General features: G+C 43.0%; 1 protein-coding gene across 3 annotated transcripts in view; it reads left to right on the forward strand.

The window, feature by feature from the left end:
- Positions 1-12726, forward strand: part of vps54 (VPS54 subunit of GARP complex) — an 86494-nt gene that overhangs the window by 29915 nt on the left and 43853 nt on the right. For all 3 annotated transcript variants that reach the window (XM_078230433.1, XM_078230434.1, XM_078230435.1), the window contains exons 9-13: positions 3052-3159; positions 4796-4851; positions 5666-5762; positions 6563-6906; positions 12175-12304. In XM_078230433.1, the coding sequence (XP_078086559.1) occupies positions 3052-3159; positions 4796-4851; positions 5666-5762; positions 6563-6906; positions 12175-12304 (735 nt within the window). The remainder of the gene's footprint in view (positions 1-3051; positions 3160-4795; positions 4852-5665; positions 5763-6562; positions 6907-12174; positions 12305-12726) is intronic.

Here is a 12726-nt window from a genome sequence, read left to right on the forward strand (position 1 = left end):
GGGCATTGACCATGCTAAATTCTCCCTCAGTGTACCCAAACAGGCGCCGGAGTATGATGACTAGAGGATTTTCACAGCAACGTCATTGCAGTGTTGATGTAAGCCTACTTGTGACAATAAAGAAACTTTTAACTTTTATCTTTATACCGCTCAAAGCTCACCTCTCCTTTCCATGCTGAAAAGCTCAAGTTTTCCCCGTCTTCTCCGAATCCAGACCCCTGATATTAAGAATTCAGTCGCGTGACATTCACTGCATTGCTTCAACCCTTGAATATCTCCTTTTATTTTCTCAGCGGCCAGGCTGAATGCAGTACTTGGTCGCATTTCACGTCTTCAGTTTTATTTCAGAGATTTGACAACATAAATGCTTCAGTCTGTTGGATTTTATATCCAGCAAGACTGCTGTGAGGTTGATAGAGTTACTGAAATGTTTCACAAGGAGACAGCCAGTAATTTGGTGCTGGATTGACAAATGCCTGTTGGGAAATGGTCAAAACGTCATTGTATTCCGTTATAATCATTGTCTTCAAGAAGTGGATGCAGTAGCAAGGATGTAATTTATCAGAAGTTGTTGATGTGGGGGAGGACAGTTTAAAAGATTCACGATCTTGGCTGTGGACCTTTGTTCACGGGGGGGGGTGGGTGCCCATTATGTGATTTTGGGAGACAATAATTTACAGGTTCTAAAAATAGAATGCCAGAAATATTTTTTAAAAAGCATTGAGCACACTAAGGAAAAGCACTGCAGTGGAGATTTTCTCATCGGATTCGAGGTGTTGTCAGGAATAGAGTAGAGGTGGTTTGATTTATTGTGTAATTTCCTCTCTCTCTGACCTGGGGATGCTTAAAGCTGACACAGGGAAGAGGGCCAGCTGTGTACAGTGGGTACCGGAGCAGGAACTGATGTCCAATGTCCACCTGATTCATTGATGAAATGACTGAATGACATGAGCTGTGTATAACGAGAAGACTTTTTTACCATCGTGATCTGCACAACATTTAAACTTGCATTATTACTGCTTTCCCATTAGAAAGGGTGCAATGGCGATCGTACAACTTCTTACTCGTGTCTGTGTATTAACTTGCCACCTTGATTGCTTTTTCCATTCTTCTCATTTACTTCCTCCCCTCCTGAGTGCTGGGTATAGTCCCAGCATACTGGGTGTACTGGCAGCTCCCCAGTATCTTCTTTGCATGGTTATTCTTTAATTACGTGCTTAGTGCATATTATTTATCTGTTAAACTACCCAATGCACATCGGATGCAATCCAGTTCAACTGTAAGCAGCATTCAGTCTCTAGAATGTTTCATAGAATCCAGAATCCCTACAGTGCAGAAAGAGGCCATTTAGACCATAAGACATGGGAGCAGAATGAGGCCACTCGGCCCATCGAGTCTGCTCCGCCATTCAATCATGGCTGATATTTTTCTCATCCCCATTCTCCTGCCTTTTTCCCATAACCCCTGATCCCCTTATCAATCAAGAACCTATCTATCTCTGTCTTAAAGACACTCAATGACCCGGCCTCCACAGCCTTCTGTGGCAAAGAGTTCCACAGATTCACCACTCTCTGGCTGAAGAAATTCCTCCTCATCTCTGTTTTAAAGGGTCGTTCCTTTAGCTTGAGGTTGTGCCCTCTGGTTCTAGTTTTTCCTACCAGTGGAAACATCCTTTCCATGTCCACTCTATCTCGGCCTCGCAGTATTCTGTAAGTTTCAATAAGATCCCCCCTCATCTTTCTAAACTCCAACGAGTACAGACCCAGAGTCCTCAACCGTTCCTCATATGACAAGCACTTCATTCCAGGGATCATTCTTGTGACCCTCCTCTGGACCCTTTCCAAGGCCAGCACATCCTTCCTTAGATATGAGGCCCAAAATTGCTCTCAATACTCTGACCAGAGCCTTGTACAGCCTCAGAAGTACATCCCTGCTCTTGTATTCTAGCCCTCTCGACATGAATGCTAACATTGCATTTGTCTTCCTAACTGCCAACTGAACCTGCACGATAACCTTAAGAGAATCTTGAACAATGACTCCCAAGTCCCTTTGTTTCTGATTTCCTAAGCATTTTCCCATTTAGAAAATAGTCTATGTCTCCATTCCTCCTTCCAAAGTGCATAACCTCACACTTTTCCACATTGTATTCCATCTGCCACTTCTTTGTCCACTCTCCTAACCTGTCCAAGTCCTTCTGCAGCCCCTCTGCTTCCTCAATACTACCTGCCCCTCTACATATCTTTGTATCATTTGGCCCATCAAGCCTGCACTAACAACAATCCCACTCAGACCCTATTCCCGTAATCCCATGTATTTTCCCAGCTAATCTCCCTGACGCTAAGGAGCAATTTAGCGTGGCCAATCCACCTAACCTGCACAACTTTGGAGTGTGGGAGGAAACTGAAGCACCTGGAGGAAACCCACGCAGACATGGGGAGAACGTGCAAACTCCTTTTATATGTTTCTGACATGTATGGTTTGTTTCAGATGATGTTGTCCACCAACGTGACTTTTAGAAGGTTATGTTTGCAGAGTGGATGACCAGAATAGAACAGTTCCAAATCGAAATGACTTTTCTTTGTAAATGAGTTTAACTTGAGATTTTCCATATTTAATCAAACTGCGTAGTTTTTTTCATGCAGTGAAATTCCAAATATTGTCAGCTGTACTCTCTACCAACGAGAGTCAAAGGTAGAATTAGGGAGTATGCTGGGAACAGCTTGTAAGAAATCGCCTTGCTCTGCCTCCATCTTGGGCAAAAAAACCCCGGCATTCTGCACTCTCTCCTTCCCTATGTACTCTATGAATGGTATGCATGGTCTGTATAGCGCGCAAGAAACAATACTTTTCACTGTATCCCAATACATGTGACAATAAATCAAATCACAACCAATTATTTTTATTTTTCAATCGCAGCTTTTGTTTTTAATACATTTAAGAAAAATTATATCCTATTGAAAGCACGGTGTAAAGATTGAGAAGTTTGACATACAGCCTGGGTGATGTAAGGGAAGATTATATTACTAAGTAAATGTATTTATTATTTTTAAGGAACGATTGGTATCTTTAGTATTTGGATTGCTAAAACAAAGAAAGCTAGATTTTCTGGACATCTATCATGAAGAGATGATTACAGCTGCAAAAAGCATCATTAAACAGGTACACTTTATATACAGTCGTGTCCGATTGAGGAACCGGTGCTATTGTAATGTTTTAAATCTGGCCTTTCGTTTTTACCTCAGGTCATGTATATCTTGTGCATTGTACAAAAAAATTATCTTCCATAAAACAGCAGAATGGGCAGAACATCAAAACGAAACCAGGGAGAGCAATTTTTATAAGAAATAATCATTGGTTTATTGTAAACCACTGAATAAAACTTGGATGCCTCAAGAGCGCCCAATCTGTTGGATTTCTTCATGGCTTTTTATGTCTGCACAATAAAACTACCTCCATAGTGTGTAGTAACATTGCCAGCGACCATAGTATGGTGCTTATGCAGCTGGTTACGAACTGGCCACTGCAGCTCAAGAATCTGGCAGCTTTATTTTGGGCTTGTTCCCGGGCTGTGTGAAATAGTGTGAACCCCTATATGGAGCAATGTTCTGGCAGCTGACATCTCTATTAACACACGCAACAAGAAACTACAAGCCAGTTAGTTATTGGGAAAATGCTGGAATCTATTATTAAGGAAGTAGTAACAGGTTATTTAGAAAATTATAATACAATTGGGTTTTGTGTAAGTGAAATTGTGTTTGGAAAATTTATTAGAATTCTTGAGGATGTAATAAGCAGGGTGGATAAAGGGGAACCTATAGATGTAGTGTACTTGGATTTCCAAAGGTGGCATGTTGGGTTATATAGCTGCCTGGATTGTAGATTTCTAACTGACAGCGAACAGTGTTGGGACAAATGGATCATTTTTAGGTTGGCAAATTAACTAGTGGATTATCACAGGGATCAGTACCTGGGTCTCAACTATTTATGATTTGTATTAATGACTTGGTGGAAAGTACCAACTATATTGTAACCTAATTTGCTGATGGTACAAAGATAGGTAGGAAAGCAAGTTGTGAGGACAGTACAAATAGTGTAAGAAGGGATAAAGATAGGTTAAGTGAGTGGGCAAAAAAAATTGGCAGATAGAATTTAATATGGGAAAATGTGAAGTGTCCACTTGGTGAGAAGAGTAGAAAAGCAGAATCCTATTTGAATGGAGAGAGACTGCAGAATCCTACAGTACAGAGGGATCCAGGTGTCCTTGTATAGGAATTGCAAGAGATTTGCATGCAGGTACAGGAAGTGATTAGGAAGGCCAAGGGAATGTTGGTCTTTATTGCAAATAGGTGGAGTATTAAAGGGGAAAGTCTTGCCATAAATGAACGGGGCACTGCTTTGATGGGGGCTGTGTTTCTCCATGAGTAAAGAACCCACAATGTTCACCCTGAGTGACTGCTGATCTGTGACGATACTTGTTTCTGTAGAGAATGTGAAAATCAGGTGATCAAAGCCATACGGATTTGCTGTGGATACTGAGGACCAAAATCATTTAATATTTGAATGCTGTTTTTTGGGGAAGTGAAATGTGCGTGTTTTTGCTGGTCTGCACAGATGGATTTTCTCCTGAAGTTAACTCCATTTGTTGTACTTTGCATTTGAAGACTTTTACTGCTGCTAGTTTTTGTAAGTTTTAATTGAAATTACTAGCCATTTTGATATTTCTGTGCAATGTGTGTGTGTGTGTACTAAAATTCCATTTCAAAACGCTTGATGTTATTAAATCTCTTTGTTTTAGAGTGTTATTGAAACTATTGCACAAATGGAAGAAATCGACACAGAAGTTGTACTGAAGTGAGTCTATTTGCCAGTTTTTGCAAAATACCATAACCTTGTTTGCAAAGATTTGAAATGAAAGTATGTGTTTAAATGATTTCCCATCTACGCAAGAGCACATTTTTGGAAGTAGTTGAATTTGTGGGGAGAAAAGCTCGAGTGAAGATATCTTTTTATAGTTTGCAATATTAAGTCACGGTTTACCAATGATAACCTGACAAAGTGCTTTTGTTGTGGACTATTGTAACCTTGTAGTAAATAGAAATAGCGATCCGGCTGATTTAGCTTGTTATTTGCTAGAATCTTATAATCTTCACATTATAGCATGTTTCTGCTTTACTTTACCTGGAGTTCTGCAGTCAGCTCTGGAAACTCCCAGAATTTAATCTGTTACTGAAGGTGTGTGAAAGTCTGGCAATGCACATTGATATTCTGTCGGCTGAGATGCTGCCACTCTAAAACTGTGATGTGGAGTTGCCGGCGTTGGACTGGGGTAAGCACAGTAAGTAGTCTCTCAACACCAGGTTAAAGTCCAACAGGTTTATTTGGGAGCAAATGCCATTAGCTTTCGGAGCGCTGCCTCTTCGTCAGATGGAGTGGAAATTTCCACTCCATCTGACGAAGGAGCAGCGCTCTGAAAGCTAATGGCATTTGTTACCAAATAAACCTGTTGGACTTTAACCTGGTGTTGTTAAAACTCTTACAATCTTTACTTGAACAGCCTTTAGGGTAAGTATGTGGCCACGTGTCTTTCTGTCCCCAGTATATGCCTGTGGAAACTCACTGGAATAAAAGAGCTGCTAATTTGCCTTTTTCCATTGATATTTTTTAGGCTTGCTGACCAGATGAGAATGCTGAATTTTCCTCAGTGGCTGGACCTTCTGAAAAACATTTTTGCAAGTTTTATTAACTTTCTGAAGAGGGTTAAGGTAAGTCTTGGCCACGTTCAGGATGTTGCTGAATCCTAAATCTGTCTTAGGGGTGGGGAACATCGGTGAGTGAAGGACGACCTGACTGAGGAGACCTAGTTCCCTCACTAGGCAGACAGCATACATGGTGTTCTTTCGCCAACCTGACCCTGGCAAGATTTAGACAACAAGATGTTTGCATGTGGAGTTTGGTTGGGCTCAAGGAATGAGGGAGATTTTAGTTTAAAAATTAGCATTTTATCCTTTTCTAGTTCTTAATTGTTACTGAAAATGACGGTAATTGGGTAAACTGTATAAAATTGCCCATTATTAATAATGTCCACAATAGCAATCGCATATTGGAATTACAATTTTAGACCCTGAAATTTGAGTACCATCTCTGATTACTTCTATGTGGCACGGTGGCACAGTGGTTAGCACTGCTGCCAAACAGCGCCAGGGACCCAGGTTCGATTCCGATCTCGGGTGACAGTCTATGCGGAATCTGCATGTTCTCCCCGTGTCTGTGTGGGTTTCCTCCGGGTGCTCCGGTTTCCTTCCACAGTCCAAAGATGGGCGGGTAAGGTTGATTGGCCATGGTCAATTGCCCCATAGTGTCGGGGGAAATAGCAGGGTAAATATGTGGGGTTAAGGGGATAGGGCCTGGGTGGGATTGTGGTCGATGCAGACTTGACGGACCAAATGGCCTCCTTCTGCACTGTAGGGATTCTATGATTCTATAAATTAATTATGAATAGACAATAATACAATTGCTCAAAGAGTGTTGATTTCTGTGCTTTTGTCACCAAAACCTTGTGCAGGCAACAGTAAGTACCATTCGTAATGTCGTTTTCCTGGTATTGGATAAAAATCGGGGAAAAAGCAGGGAAATGGAAGCTATCTCTAGTCAGAAGAGCCCTGGGTTGGGTCACACGTTGGATACAGAAGTGGCCTATTTGACGCATGAAGGCATGTTTATCAGTGATGCATACAGCGAGAGAGAACTATCTTCACCCGGAGTAGAAACGGAGCCACAGAGGACAGCTTACCAAAACAATGACCCATGTGGTAGTGACTCTACGTCAGAAGCAGAGTGTGTCACTGATTCCTCCTCCAGTAAGGAGCAAACATTATCTTCAGCCACACCAGGAGGGTTAGAAATCATGTAAGTTCTGCTCTGTAAATGTCACATCTCTGAAAGAGTCAATGCTTGTAACAGTTAACTTTTCCCTCCCTCGTTTTAATTCCTGACATTACTAATATGAGATGCCGTATATGGAAACCGAAATTATGATGAGTTACAAAACTGCCAAAACATTGAATGTATTCAAGAGGCGGCTGGATATAGCACTTGGGGCGAACGGGATCAAAGGTTATGGGGGGAAAGCAGGATTAGGCTATTGAGTTGGACGATCAGCCAGGATCGTGATGAATGGCGGAGCAGGCTCGAAGGGCCGAATGGCCTCCTCCTGCTCCTATCCTCTATGTTTCTATGTTGCTGCACAGAAGGAGAGCATGTGACCCTTCATAGCTGCAGCAGCTCTTTGGAATATCAGTTCAGTTAATCCCACCCTCTGCCTCTGTCCGATAGCCCTACAGAATTTCTCTTCAAATTAATGATTTAATTATTTCATTAGGAATACTTTTAATGCCAACGGTGTGAAACAATATCTGAAATTTATCAACAGAAGCAGTTGGAATTAACAGAAGTCAGTAAACGTTTCCTCCGCACAGAGAAAAGTCTGATCCCTCGCTGAATATTTTCAACTTTTTCTGAGTTTGTCACCAAAATTTCCAGCAGTTGCTTTAACTTGCTTTGAGTTTTGTTCTATGATTGAGTTACATTCCTCAAATGTTCAAGCCTCCAAAAGTGCCGTATATCAATTCTTAAAAAACAAATGAGAGACATGTACTGCTAAATCTCACTCGTGTTAAACAATCAGCAACCTTTTCTTGGCCAATATATGTCGTCATTTTGCTTAAGTAATATATTTCCCAGTGTAAGAAATGGATTGAGCCGGAGGAAGGTGGTGGGGTATCTTAGCTTGAAAGAGCAAGATGTAGAATCAGTTTGGGTGGAGATAAGAAACAGGAAAAGCCACAATCTCATCAAATGACAGTGTTGGTTCAAAGAGCCACTTGGTGGACTCCTACCCCTGAGTTTTATGTTCCTATACAGCTCCTCAAGCCTGCTCCACCATTCTACAAAATCATACATCTACCAGAGAAACATGGAAACATAGAAGGTAGGAGCAGGAGGAGGCCATTTGGCCCTTCGAGCCTGCTTCCCCACTTATTACGATTATGGCTAATCGTCCAACTCCATAACCTAATCCTGCTTTCTCCCCATAATCTTTGATCCCGTTCGCCCCAAGTGCTATATCCAGCCGCCTCTTGAATACATTCAATGCTTTGACATCAACTACTTCCTGTGGTAATGAATTCCACAGGCTCACCACTCTTTGGGTGAAGAAATGTCTCCTCATCTCTGTCCTAAATGGTCTGAATCCTCAGGCTGTGACCCCTGGTTCTGGACTCCCCCACCATCGGGAACATGAAGGAGATATGTGAATAAGAATGCACTTGATAAACAGGCAATTGGTGGTACTTTTTTCAGACCATTTGATTGTAAAGAGAATGCCTTTTACAGAGAAAAGATAATCCACTTACAAGAGTTCAGTGGATTATTCCAGCTTTCCATTAACCAGACTGAAGGGACTCACAATAAGCCCATTATTGCAATCTTCCTTCCCACACCTTTTTCATATTTAACTCTGATGCCTTATTAATTGATCTGCTGCTCCTATGTCGTTTTAGAAGAATTGTTTATCATGCTCCAACTTCATGGATTTTCATGTTCTTGAATTTCAATAAAAAAGTAAGTTTTCTGATATAAAAGCATCACCTTGTTACGGTGGCTAATTTTAATAATGCAGTTAAGAACAATACTCTGCTTTAAATTCATCAAAATGTTACTCATGAAACATGATGCATAGTTCCTTTCTAAATAAAATAATTTCAGATTCTAGAACTAGTGCATGTCGCGTACACATTTTAACAACAGTGATTCTGCAGTGGGGGCAGAGTGTGTCCTGCAGAGGCCCCAGTACATTGGTTTCATTTGGAGACCCAGCATTTTGCAAGACAATGATGCTAAATGCTACCTACTTAACCTGTATAATGTTTATTTATTATTGTCACAAGTCAGCTTACATTAACACTGCAGTGAAGTTACTGTGAAAATCCCCTAGTTGCCCACACTCCGGCACCTGTTCGGGTACACTGAGGGAGAACTTAGCACGGTCAATGCATCTAACCAGTATGTCTTCCAGACTGTGGGAGGGAACCGGAGTACCCGGAGGAAACCCACGCAGACATGGGGAGAACGTGCAGACTCTGCACAGACAGTGACCCAAGCCGGGAATTGAACCCGGGTCCCTGGCGCTGTGAAGCAGCAGTGCTAACCACTGAAACCAAAAGAGAAAATGCTGGAAAATCTCAGCAGTTTCGAGTCCAGATGAGCCCTTGTCAAAGCTCTGACAAAGGGTGATCTGGACTCAAAACGTCAGCTCGTTTCTCTCCTTACAGATGCTGCCAGACCTGCTGAGAATTTCCAGCATTTTCTCTTTTGGTTTCAGATTCCAGCATCCGCAGTAATTTGCTTTTATCCAGTGCTCACCACTGTGCCACTGTATGGGTATGTTTGTGAAAAAGCATGTTAGTAAGAGGTAACGTAAAGAGAGTTGAAAGAATAACAGGGGATCTGTGATTACAAGTGTGTGCGTGACTTTTCACTGGGTCTCCTCGGCAATTGCACGGGATGCATGCCTCTAACAAACACCATGTCACCATGCTTGTTTTATAGCATCAGCATGCAAGATCTGTGCTGACCACTGGGTGGCAGTAGAATCACATTTCTTTATCAGAGAGGACGGATGCTATCCAGACAAGTTTACTCAGCCCTAATCATAGAATTCTGCAGTGCAGAAGGAGGCCATTCAGCCCCTTGAATCTGCATTGACAACAATACCAGCCAGGCCCTATCCCCTTAACCCCAAGTATTTACCCTGCTAGTCCCCCAGACGTTATGGGGCAATTTAGCATGGCCAATCTAACCTGCACATCTTTGGACTGTGGGAGGAAACCGGAGCACCCGGAGGAAACCCACGCAGACACGGGGAGAACATACAGATTCCGCACAGGTAGTGACCCGAGGCTGGAATTGACCCAGTCCTTGGCGCTGTGAGGCAGCAGCGCTAAACACTGTGCCACCGTGCCTTAAAAATATCTGCAGGTTTGTTTACCTTGTGGTTTACTAATGCCCCTTTAGTGATGAATATCTGCCATCCTTACCCGGTCTGGCCTACGTGTGACTACAGGTCCACAGCAATGTGGTTTATTCTGAACTGCCGTCTGAAATGGCCAAGCAAGTCAATCAGGAATGAAACTGGACGGACCACCAGGCATCAACCTGGGCAGCACAGACCCAGTAGAGGTGTCGGTCCAGCGGTATACAGTCAGGAGGGAGTTGCCCTGGGAGTTCTCAACGTTGACTCTGGATCCCATAAAGTCTCATGGCACCAGGTCAAGCATGGGCAAGGAAACCTCCTGATTACCATGTACCGTCCTCCCTCAGCCGATGAATCCGTACTCATAGAATCATAGAAACCCTACAGAGCAGAAGGAGGCCATTCGGCCCATCGAGTCTGCACCGACCACAATCCCACCCAGGCCCTACCCCCACATATTTTACCTACTAATCCCTCTAACCTACGCATCCCAGGACTCTAAGGGGCAATTTTTTTTTTTTAACCTGGCCAATCAACCTAACCCGCACATCTTTGGACTGTGGGAGGAAACCGGAGCACCCGGAGGAAACCCACGCAGACACGAGGAGAATGTGCAAACTCCACACAGACAGTGACCCGAGCCGGGAATCGAACCCGGGACCCTGGAGCTGTGAAGCAGCAGTGCTAGCCACTGTGCTACCGTGCCGCCCCAACTGTGCTACCGTGCCGCCCCTCCTCCATGAACACCATTTGGAGGAAGCACTGAGGGTGGTCAAGGCACAGAATGTACTCTGGGTGAGTGACTTCAACATCCATCACCAAGGCCGGCTCGTTACCGCCCCAGGCTGAGCTGGCTGGGCCCTAATGGACATTGCTTCTAGACTGGGCTCTATAACAAGTGGTGAGGGAAGCAACAAGGGGAGAAAACGTACTTGGCCCTCATCCTCGCTAACCTGCCTGCCACAGACGCATCTGTCCATGAGTCTAATCGGTAGGAGTGACCATCGCGCAGTCCTTATGGAGACGAAGCCCCATCTTCACATTGAGGATACCCTTCATCGTGTTGTGTGGCATTATCACCATACTAAATGGGACAGACTTCAAACAGATTTAGTGACTGATGATTGAGCATCCAGGAGCTCTGTGGGTCATCAGCAGCAGCAGAATTGTACCTGACCACAATCTGTAACCTTGTGGCCCGGCATATCCCCCACTGTAGAGCATAGGACAGAAGGCCATTGAGTGTTTCGAGCCCGTTTCATCATTCACTGAGATCATGGCTGATTGCAGCCTTTCTCCTTATACACAGCATTGGTTAACCCGAATTTAAAATTAGTAACTGATCTGCAAACAGCAATTGGTGCGAGAAGAGGGTTCCAAACTTGCATCACTCTGTGTGTGCGTGTGTGTGTGTGCGTGCGTGTGTGTGTGTGGTTAAAACTGTTTCCTAATTTCACTTCTGCAAGGTCTGGCTCTGATTTTTACGATGTGGAGATGCCAGTGTTGGACTGGGGTAACCACAATAAGAAGTCTCACAACACCAGGTTAAAGTTGGACTTTAACCTGGTGTTGTGAGACTTCTTACTCTGATTTTTACTCCATACCCCCTCGTCCCAGACTCCCCCACCAGTGGATGTAGCTTGTCCCTATTTGCTTTCTCTGTTCTCCTTAATATCTCGATCATTGAGCATATCCGAATGGTACAAAAATTATTGTGATGAAAGGATTGGGCTAATGAAAATATAGTTTGAGTTGCTTCACATTCCGGGTTGGTGTTCGCTACCGGGCAAATGTTTTGAATGGTTGTACCTTGGGATCATGTCTCACCTGCAACTGTTCCTCAGCTGAATTTCATTCCCTCTTGCCCTGGTGTCTGGATAGAATGTGTACAAAAATCGGCTTCTGTGGCCTTTTGTTTCTGGTGGCCAGTTGTGGAAGAGTTAATTTTGTGGACAATTCCACATCTCCAATCCCTGGTCTGAAGGTTGGAGGATGATGTGCGATGGTGGCAAGTTATTCCAGGAAGAGAAATACTTGGGAAATGAGAAACAATCTTCCCAAAACAACAAATCTTGGTGTTTTGTCTCTTTTTCTGAAAGCATGAGTTGAAGAATTTACCCCCAAATTACTTTTTGTTTTTTTAGGGTCAGTGATGACTTGCGACTGACAGAATTGGAACTAGGCAGAGTTGCCAATAATCTTCAAGAACTTCTCTACAGTGCTTCTGACACCTGCCATGACCGGTGTGTTAAGTTTCTAATGGCTCGAGCTAAGGTAAATTAAATTGTGCAGTTCTGCCATGTTACTGTTCTGTTTAAATGTGTAATTTGACTATGTCTATTGTCTTCTGCTCATCATTTGATTGCTGAAGGCTTAATTTACTTTGCAAATTGTGTAAACAGCATTTTCTAACTGGATAAATTTTCATTGTCCGAGCATCAAGCCACGAGTCAGTTTTCTGCATTTACAGGCTCTCAGCCTCTCTTGTTTTCTCCTTTCTAACTGATTACTTTCTGGTGTTGTTCATCAATTATATAAAATCTTTCTGTTCAATTCTAACACATTCTAACTCAGGAATCAGTGCTGGGTCCACTGTTATTTGTCATTTATGTTAATGATTTGGATCAGAATATTGGAGACATGGTTAGTAAGTTTGCAGATGACACGAAGATTAGTGGCATAGTGGACAGTGAAGA

Source organism: Mustelus asterias, chromosome 15 (genome assembly GCF_964213995.1).
Source record: "Mustelus asterias chromosome 15, sMusAst1.hap1.1, whole genome shotgun sequence".
Lineage (NCBI taxonomy): Eukaryota > Metazoa > Chordata > Chondrichthyes > Carcharhiniformes > Triakidae > Mustelus > Mustelus asterias.